Genomic DNA, 14,246 nt, shown 5'->3' on the forward strand with positions numbered 1-14,246 from the left:
GAGCCTGCACGTGTGGCCTCCCCAGGCCCGAGGGGCTGTCCCCGGGGACAGCCACCTGTACCTCTGCCAACTGAGAGGGCCAGGCAACCCCCAGTCGGCAGAGCTACCCCAACCCCGCCAGCCCTGGGCTCTTGGCAGGCAACCAACACCTGACGCCCGCAGCGTGGGGTGAGGGGTGTGGCCTGAGGCCCCACCGCCTGCCCCAGGTTGAGGCTGCTTCCTTGGGTTCTCACACAGGCCGAGATGGGAAAGCTTCTTGTTTTTTTTTTTTTTTTTTTTTTTTTTTTACCGCTCCCCTGGCCTCTTCCTCAGGGGATGTGGGTTGAGTGCATGAGTGTGTGTTAGAGAGATGGGGGTGGTACGTCCACGCACCTTCCCACTTAAATCTGCACACAGGTGCCCGCGGAGGACACGCCCCCTTGCTCTGGCTCTACCTGGGAAAACCCAAAACTGCCAAACCTGAAGCGGAGGAGAGCGGTTCAACAGCGTGACCACACGCACACACACACCAGCACACGCACCGACACACACACGGCACCAGCGAGCACGGACGCGCCGCTGCGCGCGGCTGCTTTCGAATATAGAGAATTTACAAAATATAGAATTTGGCATATCTGTGAGATCTCCAAGGTTTTCAATAATACAAAATAAAAAATACAAAAGAGACAAGTTGGGGTCCCCGCCCTCCCTCCCAGTGCCATCCGTTTGCTTGTGTCTCTTACACGCGTACAACTAGCATGGTCTAAAGAAGTGCACAGAAAACTCGTTTTATTTAATAAATATTTTCTTTTCGTCAGAACACCACTCCTTGCTCGGCGTCCTCCGGTCTGGTCTCCTCAGTCAGCCCCGCTTCCCTCCCGGGGCGCGGTCTGCGCGCGGCGGCGGTGCGGGCGGAGCAAGGCGATGAAGACCGAAGCCAGAGCCCCGGCCGGCCCGCAAGCTCTCGGCGGGGCCGGGCGCGCAGCCGCTGCCGAAGATGAAAGGCTCACAAGGAAAAGCAGAGCCCTCAGGATCCCTGCGTCCCCCTGGGCCGCAGTCCAGGCTCCCGTCCCGCCCCTCCCAGGCTCCCTCGGCCCCGCCGCGGGCCACAGGGCCAGTCACCCGCACACGCCGCAGCACCCTGCGGAGGACTCCGGATTCGGTCGAGTCGAGCGGCGCGTCTTCTCCAGCGGGAAACATCTTTGGTCAGCTTGGTGCTCGCAGGACGCTGGCACTCCGGGGCCTGGCACGGAGGCCGCGCCCACCAGCGAAGGCAGAAGCTGCTTCTGGAGGCAAAATGGGAAATCTCAGGCGCACGGCCCGGGGGCCGGAGCCAGGCTGCCCGCACCCTCCTGGCAGCCGTTCCTGCCGAGGCCAGGCTGCCCGGTGCCCGCGCGCCGCTGCTAACTGAGCGGGGGCCCGCCGTTGAGGAAGTACGTCATCATCTCGCCTTTGCCCTTGACTTTGACCACACCCCGGCACTCCAGCTGGTATGTGTTGGCGGCCAGCACCTGGTACATGTCCGTGGTGACCTGAGGAGGCAAAGGAGAAAGGACAGGCTACTGATGACCTCAGCCATGAACTGACCTGGGGGCACAGCTCACACCCTGCTGCTGTCCTGACACAGGGGTGGGCTGGCCAGTGCGCTGCGGCGGCTCCTCCTCAGATGTGCTCCCTGGAAGAGACCACGACAGGGGCAGACACTGTGCCGGGGACTCTCACACCCCACATTGGGTGTGAATGGAGCCCTAGCTCCTCTTCTTCCAATCTAGCTCCCTGACGCTGCATCCAGGAGTCGGTAAATGATGGCCCAAGTACTTAGGTCTCTGCCACCCACATGGGAGACCCCCCAGGTGGAGTTCCTGGCTCCTGGCTTTGGCCTGACCCAGCCCTGGCGACTGCAGGCATTTGGGAAGTGAAACAGCAGGAGGGAAGTCGCTCTTCCTTTCAAATGGAAGAAAAGGACAGACAGAAAAGGAAGGAGAGAAGCAGACTGTGCTAACGGCCATTGTTCTCCGCACCTGCTCCATCTGTGTCAGGCACTGTGAAGAGCATCTGATGGGCGCCACTCCACTGCCACTTGACGTGTGGAGGACTTGTCCTCGGTTCACATGAGGCCAGGGGCAGACAGCCAGGGCCAGGGGCTTCCACGGCAGGCTGAGGCGGCTGCAGCCAGCGCCCCAGTGTGCACCCAGTGCAGCGCACAGGAGTCGCACTCCGTCTCAGACCGGACTTAAAGCTGGTGCTCGCCACCGAGCGCCAGCCGCAGCTCCTTTCATCTCTGTGAGCCGCCTCCTGCTGTTCTCTGGCCCAGCAGAGCTGAGTCACTCACCTGCAGTCACCGGCAGTGAACGGCCCTGCCGGGCTTCAGTTCCAATCTCGTGCCTGCTCTGCCTTCGCTGGGGGCCTCATGACTGGCACCCTGCTACTGCCGGGTGAGCCTCGAGCAGGGCTGGCCGGCTGCCTCCCGGGAGGACCAACAGCCCTGAGCGCAGCTGGAGAGGGTTCCGGCCCAGAGACTGGCAGCGCCGGGGAGGACTGGGTGGGCTGCTGAAGGGTGACCCTGCTCTGTCGTGACCGTGGTTCCTGCTGTGGTGTGGCCTCGGTGGATGTGGGGTCCTGGTTCCTGGGATGACTGCACACCGAGACCCCATGCCTGGCCCCAGGTGGGGCAGAAGCCCTGGGAACGAACCTGCCCCTGCCCCCATCTCTCATCAGGATCCTAGTTCCCATCTGGCCAGTTCCTTGCTTCCTCAGTACAGGGATGGAGGAGAGAAGAAGCCTTTTGGTCCTAACCCCTCAGATGTGTGCACAGCCAGCCCGGCCTAGGCCAGGGTCAGCCACGTTGCTCAGCCCCTGCAGGAGGAAGGGGTGGGGGCACATTTAAGCAGTTTCGGCTTTGGCAAAAAGGCCCTAAAATAGCACAGTTGGTTGAGCTGACATTTGGGAGGCCTGCATTCGTGCTGGCATGCCTGGGTTTGAGTACTGGTTCCTCTGCTTCTATTCCAGCTTCCCGCTAACGCACGCCCTGGGAGGCAACGGGTGGTGGCTTAAATACTTGGGTCCTTTCCATCCATGTGGGAGACCTGGACTGAGTTCTGGGCTCCTGGCTTTGGCCTGGCCCTGCCCTTGATGTTGTGAGCATCTGAGGGGTGAAGCGGCATGTGGAAGATCTCTCTTCTGTTCTCTTTGACTGTGTGTGTCTCCCTGCCTTTCAAATAAAATGAAAATAAGTAGTCAATTGAAAATCTTTTTAAAAACAGTACAATCAGCACTTGGGGAAACCAAAGCCAGGGAAGCTTAGCTCCCCAGTCTCATGGGGACCTGGGGTTCAGGGCAGAGCAGGACAAGAGCCTCATTCCGAGCCTCACTGTTGTCCAGCTGGGGCAGGAAGAATCGAGGAGGGCCCGAGACAAACAAAGGCAAGCAGCTGGAGGCAGCAGACGGGCGCACCCAGCACCAGCTTGCAGAAGATGGGAGGAAAGGGGCTGGCGCTGTGGCGCAGCGGGTTAACGCCCTGGCCTGAAGCGCCAGCATCCCATATGGGCACCGATTGAGTCCTGGCTGCTCCACTTCCCATCCAGCTCTCTGCTATGGCCTGGGAAAGCAGTGGGGGATGGCCCAAGTCCTTGGGCCCCTGCACCCGCGTGGGAGACGCAGTAGAAGCTCCTGGTTCCTGGCTTCAGATCAGCGCAGTCCCGGCCGTTGCGGCCAATTGAGGAGTGAACCAACGGATGGAAGACCCCTCTCTCTCTGCCTCTCCTCTCTCTGTGTAAATATGACTCTCAAGTAAAAAAAAAATAAATCTTAACAACAACAAAAAAAAAGATGGGGAGAAAAAACAGCTCAGGGGCTCTGGCAAGGCTGGTGGAGGCGCCATCCCAGGAACCAGCACCTGCCCTGGGTCTCCTGAACCGGCCCTGAGTGTCTGGAGTCCACTGGGCAAGACCCTGCTGCCTCTAGTTGTGCTCCTGTCCTCTTTCTGTGCTTGGGCCGTCAGGCACTGAGGCTCCCATTAGCACTCTCAGCTCTGGCCTCCACCTCCCTCGCTTCCTTCTGTGCCCAGTAGAGGGCTCTGCGCAGCCTCAAGATCTGTCCAAGGTCCTGAGAGCCTGAACCGTGACGACCGTCTGCAGACTTCCAAGGCATCAGCACCAACCGCTCACCCCCTCTGAATCTCGCTGCAGAAATTCTGCCTGGGAACTACAGGAGGCCTGCCCTGAGGATGCTTTAGCACCAGACAGAGGCCCCAGGGTGGGTAAGGAGTGTGTGGGGTGCTCCTGCACTCACCTGGATGCGGTCGGGCACGCCGGTGCTGTCCATACGGCTGGCCACGTTCACTGTGTTGCCCCAGATGTCGTACTGGGGCTTACGTGCCCCGATCACCCCAGCCACCACGGGGCCAATGTTGAGTCCTGCAGGATCAGAGGTCAGCCATGCTAATCAGGTGAAGACCAACTCTTGCCTAACTGGGTTGCCCTGGACCCAAGGCCACACCCAGCCCTGCAGTCTCCTGCTCCTCTGCTCCCACAAAATGCTTGGGAATCAGGACCACAGGAACTCTCCCCCTGCGTCCTCACCACCCAGCCCATGCTCAGCTCCTGCGAGTCCATCGCCAACAGCACCCTCGTCAAGGTCTCCAGTGCCCTTGTCCATAACCCAGTTGCTTCTTCCTGACAGTCCCTTTCTTGGTGGGCACTGAAGTGCTCGCCAAGTCAGACTCCTGCCTTTCCTCTCCCTCATCCCTCTAACTTGCTCCCCGCCATCCTCAGGTTCCTGCCCCATCTCCCTGCCCCACCATCTCTAAGTCACCCTGCTCCTGGGCCTCTGAGTCAGGGTGGACAGCGCCAGGACCAACCCCAGGCAGCATCTGGGCTCTCCATCTCTCTCCTGGCACCTCTGTCTACCTTCCCAGTCCCCACCAAGGCACTAACCTGCGACCTGCCTGGGAGTCTGGGCTCAGCTGCTTCTCCCACCCAAGCACCCTCCCTGCCTCCTGTGTCCAGGCTGGTCCTGCCCTCATCCATCAGGCTCAGCCGGCCTCCTCCAGGCATTTCCTGCCCTGTCTCCAAGTGTCAGGGCGTTCCCTCCTAGTATATAAACTGTCTCCCTCCTGCTGGTGCTTGCCTGTTCTCATGTGGGGTGGGACTGAGAACACAGCAGGCTCCAACCTAGACCCTGGGGGCCACACAGCAGCATCACAAGTCCTCCCGGTTGATCCTGTCATACAGCTTTTTTACCCCATGTGCTACTTCCCAGCTGGACTGTCTACCTCCTGACCATGAACAAGCTCCGGGTGGCTTCCGATGACTTCCAAAGGCACGCCCACCAGAGGAGCGGCTCCTAAGTCAGAGGGAAGTCATCAGCCACACGAGGCTCCCGACTGTCTCCTCCTGCTCAGTAGAGTCTATCACTCAACTCCCAGTCCTGGCCCAACACAGGAGGTGAGACAGCAAGAGGGAAATACACACCAGTGTAGGTGGGCAAGATGGGGGTGGGGCAGAGGCAAAGAAGGGCAGCTGTGCACAAAACCAAGAGCAAAGGAGACACAAACGTGGGCTGCAGGTGGGTCCAGGCAGCCCCAGCCGGCTGCGCCTGGGCTCTCCAGCAGCCAACACGAGTCCACAGAGCACTGTGACCGCAGCAGGAAACAGCTCATTGAGGGAAAGCCCGGATCCCGCCACTCAGGCCAGAATGAAAGATCGGAGGACGGCTGTGATCACAATACTATTTCTCAGGCATCCAATCTTTCCATTTAATGTGCTCCTTCTAAGAACTGGAATGCCGATGTTTTTGTTAGCAAATTACTGCTACTTTTTAAAGTTAGAAATCTGAATCATTGATGGCCTGTGACGCACCCAGGCTGCGGATGATGCATTGAAGTGCAGCTCTCGGGAAGCATCCTTCACCTCCACCACCTCCAGCTCCCTGCACAGCTAAGTCTCTACCGCGAAAGTCACTCGCACTGCACAGGCTGTGCTCCTTGGCAGGACCCTGCCCAGCACGGACGCAGGGCAGCAACACTGTGCGCGGCACCCCATTCAGAGCTGTGATTCTGAAATCAGGGTGTGCACACTGCAAGGCGGAGCAGGGGTGGGCGTGTGCAGAGATGCATGCGGATTCTCACTGTACCATTCTCTCAGCTCTCTACAGGACTGGAACGTATCCAGAGAAAAGGCCGGGGTGGTTAAAATGACAAAATACGAGCAAGGGAAAATATCTGTGTTGTTGGTGCCAAGATTTCCTGAATGAGTCAGACGTAACCCTAGCTATTCTGAAACTGACCCAGGGCCTCTGCCTTGGGGATGCCACCCCATCCCGCAAGGGCGAGATATGTGACAAAGGAGCCCAGGGAAGACCCTGGGACTTCTCCTCACACCCTTATCCTCTCTCTCCGTGCTGTGTGTGGACCAGGAAAGCCTCCATGGCAGCTGCAGCTTCTGCTCCCTGCCCTGGCTCAGCGATGACCCCACTCCCCCATTTTCATTTTTAAGATTATCCTGGGGCCGGCGCTGTGGTGTGGTAGATTGAGCCTCCGCTTGCGGTGCCAGCATCCCATATGGGTGTCGGTTTGAGTCCAGCTGCTCCACTTCCGATCCAGCTCTCTGCTATGGCCTAGGAAAGCAGTGGAAGATGGCCCAAGTCCTTGGGCCCCTGCACCCGTAGGGTGAGAGGGAGACCTTGAAGGAGCTCCTAGCTCTTGGCTTTGGATCGGCTCAGCTCCGGCTATTACAGCCATCTGGGGAGTGAATCAGCAGATGGAAGACCTTTCTCTCTGCCTCTCCCTCTTTCTGTCTGTAACTTTGCCTCTCAAATAAATAAATAAATCTTAAAAAAAAAAAAAGATTATCCTAAGAGCTAAGGCGTAATTGTTTCATTGTCCACAGGACATGATTCTTTTCATGTTTAGTTTCTAAAAATATGTCACTTTATTCATCTTACTTTGCTAGCTGTTTTGCAGACTACATATTCAGTACTTTTGTACATTTGCAAGTGTAATAACTTGTGTTTATACACTTTCTACTGCAAATGTGTCATGTATTTGCTTCTCTTGTTTCTCATTTTTACCGAATGAATCTGAAATTACTGAATGAACACTGTAGCGTGTAACACGGTGACTAGGTCCGCACTGCTGGGGACACACGGTAGCATCTGCCCGAGGGGCAGCCCCGACAGTCTCTTGCCCTGAGCATGGAGCATAGCACAAAGCCTTCCAGGCAGGGGCCAGCAGGGGCGAGCAAGGGACAGGGGGTGTCCTGCCTGTGGGTCGCTGCTCTCTGCCCCTCCCCCACTTCCACGGTGGCCCCTGCCTCCTGCCACCCACCCCGAGCAGCACACACAGGACGGGCCGGGGCGCGCCCAGAGCCCCGCTCACCGATCTTCATCTGGAAGTTGTTGAAGGAGTGCTCGTTGATGTATTTCATTTGGTCCATCAGCTTCATGGCGAAGTCGGCCAGCGCTTTGATGTGTGTCTTGCCCACCTTGTCGTAGGTGGAGTCGTTGAGGCCCGAGGCGGCCATGTAGGTGCTGCCTATGGTCTTAATCTTCTCCAGCTGCCTGAACCGATCCTCACTGATGATCTGGACAGAAGATGGCCACACGCGGGTCACCCCGAGGCAGGGACATCGAGGTCCCCAGGGAGTAGCAGCAGCGTGGCCCCGGGGTGCCCCTTTCACAGTCTCCATCACCAGCAGAGCGAAGCCTCTGACACTCGTCAAGGCAGTCAGGCCTCCTGCACCCTGCCTACCTGCTGGAGAGCAGCTGTGGCCTATGCCCCCCTCCCGGAGAGCCCCCGCGGACACTCATCACCTCTGGGTCTTGTGTCCCCAACAGGGGCTGCATGGCCATCTCCTCCCTCCCTGGTCATGCCCCCACCCCACCCTGGGAAACTTGTCCATCCTTGCCTGGGGGGCACCCTTTCCTCATCCTGGCCCTGCTGTAGCCTTCCCAGTGCCGTCTCCTCCAGGCAGGCCACTGCCCTAGGGGTCTCCTGGGTTTGCGACACTGCCCCCTCCTCTTTGTGCCCTATGCCCAGGCCCTGTGCTCCTGCAGGGGTTGGCCCCTCACCCTCACCGCCCTATTGAGACTGCCCTATTGGGCTCAGCATCCCCGGGGCAGCCACACACTGGGCACTCCAGGAGGTGGAACAAGGTTTTGTGGCTTTCCCTGCAGCCCAGGGCCTTATGTCTTTGGCCTGCCTCCCCCCTTAGCCTGGGACTCTCCCAGGCACAGACACTAGACAATGCAGTGACTGGTGAGCCAGCTGGGCAGGCCTTGCAAGTTCAAGTTTCAACAGCCTGGGTGGAATCCTTAGCTCTGCCACTTACAGGCAGTGACCTTGGGCAAGACCCTGCAGGTCCATGGGCCTCAGTCCCTCATCTGTAACACGTATGCAAGGCGCCTACGACAGTGCCCGGAACCACATCGGGCTCCCGCATCACTGCCCACCCCCAGGTGCTGGAGCACAGGACGCCCTCCCCGGGGCAGCACCTCGTCAAAGTCGGCGATGATCTCGTTCAGCAGCCGCAGGCACTCGACGCCCTCGTTGTTGGCCTCCAGCTCCACGTAGAACTCGGAGAAGTTGGCGATGGAGGCGAACATGACGGCCACGCACTCGCAGGACTGGTAGTACAGCTCGTCATTGCGCCGCTCGCGGGCCAGGAAGTGGGCGGCCACGTCCTTGGGCAGGATGTTGTGCAGCAGCCGCCGGTTGTAGGCCTGCAGCTCCTCCATCTCCTCCTTCTCCTCCGTGGCCTGGGGACACGGGACCAGGTCAGAGGGAGGCGGCCGCACCAGGCCCGGGGTTTCACCACGTGCCCCGGCTGGCTCTCCTCCCCTCTCTGCTGGCTCTACTCCAAGCCTTCCCTAAAGAGCACGCCCTTGGCAAAGGGAGAAGGAAGGCATTGTGGGCATGCGCTCTCCCTGCCTGCCTCTGGGGAAGTGACCCCCACGGGAGCATGGGCCTTGGGTGGGGGGGCACAGGTCCTGGAGGAGGGGCTGCCGGGAGCCCATCCCTAGAGGAAGGCATGGTCCAAAGCCCACACCCCAGCTGGCCCTCTGGCTCCCCCAGGCTCCCGGACCTTGTGTTTTGCTCTCAATATCAGAAAATACACCCAGAAAAGCATGTGGCCAGTGCCTGGGACTGATCTCTTGAGTGGAGCAGGGACCACCAAAGCCTTCTCCAAGCTCGGGCTCTTGTGAGAGAGGACTCACCACTGAGCCAGACGTGGCCAGGAGGTACCAGCCAAGGCTACAGAAGGACACCACCGCTGGCTTTGGCTTCCCCTGGTTTGGGCCCTGGGTCTGCACAGGTGGCACTGATGGTCGCTCACCACCACCACCCCCCCCAGGTTAAAGGGCCAGTGCCAAGCCCTCTGGTCAGGAAGTCCATAGTGGCCCACAGGGGGCTGATGCAGAGAGGCGTCTGTACGGCCACTGATCCGACCACAGTGCTCAGGGGACCCAGGACCACGGGGTGGAGGCAGCGGCTTCCTTACCCTGGGGGCAGACAGTACGCTCACCCTTTACCTGGCAGTGAGTACTGGAAAGCAGGCAGGGAAGGCCCGGTCTTTCCCAATTCAACGTAGACGCTTTCCTATCAGAGGCAACCAGAAGCCCCAGCAGGGCTAGGACTGCAGCTCAAGGCCCTGGCTCTCTCTTGGGGGGGAGGTGGGGCTTTCCCTAGGGAAGGAACTGGTGCAGCTTCCCAGGGCTGTAGGACCTGGGTCCAGGTACCAGCGCTGTGGCACAGCGGGTTAAGCTGTGAGTTAACCCATGAGTGCTGGTTTGCATACCACCTGCTGTGCTTCTGATTCCTGCTAATGTGTCTGGGAAGACAGTGGAGGATGGCCCAAGTGCTTGGGCCCCTGCACCCACATGGGAGACTCAGATGGAGTTCCTGGCATCAGCCTGGGCCAGTCTAGGCTGTTGTGACCATCTGGGGAGTGAACCAGCAGATCAAAGATCTCTCTTTTTCCCCTGTGTCACTCTGTGTGCCAAATAAATACACAAATGTTTAAAAAAAAAAAAAAAAGACCTGGGAACAACGAGGAGGGAAACTCCTAGGGCAGAGACTCCAGGGCCCCAAAGCCCAGCCACCAAGCCTTGCCCCACAGGTGGCCGGATCTCCTGGCCATGCTGTCCATAGCATGAGGTCTCCAGGGACCACTGGACTCAGGGCTGTGAGGACCGGGGCTGTACCTCAGGGGACGCCTGGACCCTAAGGATCCCCACTTCCCACATGACATCCTCAGATGCCAGGAGGGTCCCAGGCTTCCAGCCCAGGGGCCTCTGCTTCTGTGGGGCAGGGGACACCTTGGCCACACCCTACCCCAGGAATAAGCTTCCCGCTCCCAGGTGTGCCAAGGGAGGATGGAGTATGGGCTCCCGTACTTCTCCTGGGGGCCGTCCCATGGAGGAGCTGCAGCCACTGACCCGCCCACCTCAGCCAATGCCCCAGAAGGCTGACAGCCTAGCTCCTGCCACCTGCTGAGACTGCTCCCCAGGCCCAGGCACACTGAAGCTCTAGGCCCAGGCACACAACTCCTTTCGGCCTGCCCCGCCCCCAGCAGGTGGCAGAAGTGGGACACTGTCCTTCCCAGAGCATCTGCACAGAGCACCAGGCAGAGTGGTGGAGGCTGCAGACAGCTCCATCTCCAGGGCCCAGCGAGGCGCTCCTGCCACCTCTGGGGACCTCCCAGCACACGTCACTGCCAACTGCTTGTGGGGCTGCATCTTGGCCTGGCAGGAAGGCTCAGGGGTCCGCAGCCTCTTGGTGCCCTCATAAGAGAGGACAAGAGCAGGCTCTGCTGAGAACTGAGACCTGGCGTTTAGGCCGGGAGGAGGCCTGCGGCTAACGGGGCTCCTTCTGCAGGTGTTTCTGGAAAGCTGAGGCCCCAGGCTTCCCCAGCTCTCTATCAGCCCCCACCCGGGCTCTAGGTCCCCCTGCAAGGGGCAGCTGGGAAGCCTGGGCTGGGGCAGAGGCTGTGTCCCCACGCCAGGTGTCTGCTGATGGGGATGTATTTGAGGAGAAGGGTGGCAGAGGGACAGACCTGCTAGCCTGCTGGGGACTTGAGTGGAGTTGGGTGGCCCAGGCTAGCAGGGACAGGCTCCTGTCCCACACACCCACACGTGCACACACACATGATGGACACCAAGGTGGAGTCTGCCCAGGTGACCCACTGAGGAGGGCACGGCCTCACTGCCTCGGTCTACCCAGGAAGCCATGGCCTGGGTCTACACATGAACCTGAAGGTCACAGAATAGCAGGCTCCTTAAGACTGACAAGGACCGGGCCATGCTGTGGCATAGCAGGTAAAGCTGCCGCTTACAGCACCAGTATCCCATACGGGCACTGGTTCAAGTCCCGGCTGCTCCACTTCCAATCCAGCTCTCTGCTATGGCCTGGGAAAGCAGTAGAAGATGTCCCAAGTCAGGAGCCTCTTGGCTTCGGATTGGCACAGTTCCAGCCATTGCAGCCATCCAGGGAGTGAACCAGCAGATAGAGGATCTTTCTCTCTCTCTCTCTCTCTCTCTCTCTCTGCCTCTTCCTTTCTGTAACTCTGCCTTTCAAATAAATAAATAAAATCTTAAAAGAAAATCAAAAAGACTGACAAGGACCAAGAGCTGAGGAGAGACGGATGAGCATGTGCAAAGGGACCTGCTGCAGAGGACCCTGGACCACAGCCCAGGGGCAGCGGGCAGGACCGGACCACGCTGCCAACTTCCCACTGGGTGCTGCCAGGGAGACAATGGTGCATCCTGGGGTGATGGGGCACCACATCAGACAATGCCCAGTGTGTGGGGGGGCACTAGCGCCCCGGGGGCTGCAGGCTGGGAGGGCAGTGTGTCTTGGGGACTGGAGGTTTGGGGCTGGGAGCCAAGGGGGCAGGAGGAGATATTGTCCCTGTCCCCACCACTCCCTTCCTGCAACAGAAGCTGCGGCTGCTTCCTGTTTATGGGGCAGGCAGGCACCTCCTCCTGGTTCCCTTCAGCAGCCTGAGAGTTGGGGCTCTGTGCCCTGTGGGAAGGCACTCTGAGGTGCTGTCGAGACAGGGTGTGGGTGACAGGCCAGGCCGCAGGCTTGCTCTCCTCCAGGCCCATGTAACGCAGGCGAGCTGCACAACAGTGGCCATCTCTGGGCAGTGGGGGGGATGAGGGAGGCAGAGGCTGGGCTGTGGCTGCGCAGGTAACAAGGAGCCTAGCCTAGGCTGGCACATGAGCACCGTCTGCCCGGCCTATGGGCACCCCTTCCTCCATGTGCACACGATGTACAGGGCACACAGCCTCGGGACAGCACAGGCTGGATTCCACCTCCACCTGTGCTCCCGGCCCAGACCAGAGCTGTGGCCTCCTGAAGATCCCATGGCCTCTGTCACTGCCCAGGGTTGGTCTTCCTGTCCATGACCTTGGACGCTCCTTCAACTTCCTCCTCCAGGTGCACCTCCAAGCCAGACTCGGCCACATCAAGCCCTCCCAGAAGCCTCTGGGGCCACCCCCCAATGCAGGCCAGGTCCCTGCCATCCCCGACCCCTGCTTCCTGGGCTCGGTGTCCCTGCCTGTGCACACACAGCTCAGGAAGTGACCAGGCAGCTATTTCTTGGCTTCAGGGTTCTCAGTTCCAGCACTGTCCAGTATGGCTTTGGAATAAACTCTAGTGTTTGCCTCTTGGCCCCCGGGAGCAGAGAGCAGCCCCGCTGGGATGGGACATGAGTCACTGGGCAGCTGGGGTGAGGCTCTTGGTGACCCCAGCCCAGCCTGGTCGATGAGCACCCTCATTGCAATGCTCACTCCCTGGGCGCCTCCTACTGCAACCAGCTCCGGCCCAGGGCCACCCACCTGCAGTTTCCAGAGGAAGTCCAGGCGGGCGGTGGACTCCACCTGCTGGGCGTGCAGGTACAGGGCCAGCACAAAGACGGAGATTATGATGGGCGTCACCACCTTCAGCGCCACCTTGGTCGCGTGCTCCGGGCTGCAAGGGCGAAGGAGACAGCCTGAGACCACCCCGGCAGCTGGGCAGGCGCTGAGAACCCCTCCCCAGCCCGGGGTTTTTGCTTCCTTCTGCTACACTCCCCCTCCTCCTCCCACTCCTGCTCACACTGTGCCTGCACCTGCAGCTCAGGCAGCCACTGGCCCTCTCCTGGGGTCCCCCCCATCCCTCTCCAGTCACATCAGCAGGTGCACTCAGTCCCTGGGGAAGGCAGTACGTGTCTCCCAGGTCTTTCTCCATGGACAGGACCCGACCAGTGGCGGCTGGGGAACAGGGGAGCCAACGGGGCCACATTGACCCTGTTTGTGGGTACATGGGCAAGACCCAACCTCCCTGCCCTTTGGCGCTCTGCTCTGCGGCGGGGGCAGCAGGACCCACACTTCAAGACTGCACAAAACCCGAGGGGCAGGGCCAGACCTCCCAAATTGGGAGCACACGTTGTCTAATTGCATTTTTGTTGAGTTACAGATAAATTCTCCCAGTAAAAGCAGCCATTCCAAGGCCTGCTCCAGTGAAGAACCCCAGCGCCGGGCAGCCCCGGATGCGGGCCCAGCACGCCCGCTTCTGTTCCTCACATCTGGAGGGGAAATGGCACCACTTCCTGCTCCTGGGGAAGCCTGGGCCAGGTGCTTTAAAATGAGGCCCTGGCAGAGCCAGCCACGGAGCTCCACATCACCTAGAGGGCGTGGGGACAGGGAGCAGGGGCGGGGCGGGGGTGGGACAGCCTCCTGGCCCCCTCCTGTGCCTCCCGCACCCCTGCCTGGGCGCCAGTTGCCTTCTCTGTCAGGAGGAGCGTCCACTCACCACTGGGAGGTCCCGTTGCTGCTGATGTCTCTGTGAAGGGAAGTTGGGAGGATGGCTCAGGGCAGCTGTCTGCACACCGCCCTCACTACTACTGCCCCGTCCGCTCTCCCCCTCCCCCACACACACACCCCAAGGACCCCTGCAGACAGCAAGGCCCAGCCAGCATCTCAGCACCCCTCCCTCCTGCCCTCCCAGCACGTCTACCTGGGTGGGAGCCTGCTCTTCCCGCCCTCCCCTCCGCCCTTTGCTGACAGCCTGGGGCAGAGAGGAGAAGCACTGCACTGGGCTGTCCAGAGTGGCCTTAAAACGTGGCTGGTGGGGAGGGGAGGGGGCTAAGACTATGCAAGAGTGCAAACTGTGCCTCAGGTTTTGAATGATCAGTATGAAAAAGGGGACATGATTCGTTAGTAATGATTTTACAATGATCGCATATTAAAGAGATCATGCTTTAGATGTGCTGGTGAGGTAAAAATGT

The 14,246-nt window shown here is 59.8% G+C and overlaps 1 protein-coding gene across 1 annotated transcript in view; it reads right to left on the reverse strand.

Annotated features, from left to right (window-relative positions):
* Positions 1-787: 787 nt before the first annotated feature.
* The window catches only part of ADCY5 (adenylate cyclase 5), a 163,512-nt gene continuing 150,053 nt past the window's right edge, over positions 788-14,246 (reverse strand). Inside the window, 6 exon segments of the mRNA NM_001082628.1 lie at positions 788-1,511; positions 4,270-4,394; positions 7,355-7,559; positions 8,470-8,733; positions 12,817-12,949; positions 13,772-13,801. Of these exon segments, the coding sequence (NP_001076097.1) occupies positions 1,383-1,511; positions 4,270-4,394; positions 7,355-7,559; positions 8,470-8,733; positions 12,817-12,949; positions 13,772-13,801 (886 nt within the window). The 3' untranslated portion in view covers positions 788-1,382.

This window comes from Oryctolagus cuniculus, chromosome 4 (genome assembly GCF_964237555.1).
Source record: "Oryctolagus cuniculus chromosome 4, mOryCun1.1, whole genome shotgun sequence".
In the NCBI taxonomy this organism is placed as follows: domain Eukaryota; kingdom Metazoa; phylum Chordata; class Mammalia; order Lagomorpha; family Leporidae; genus Oryctolagus; species Oryctolagus cuniculus.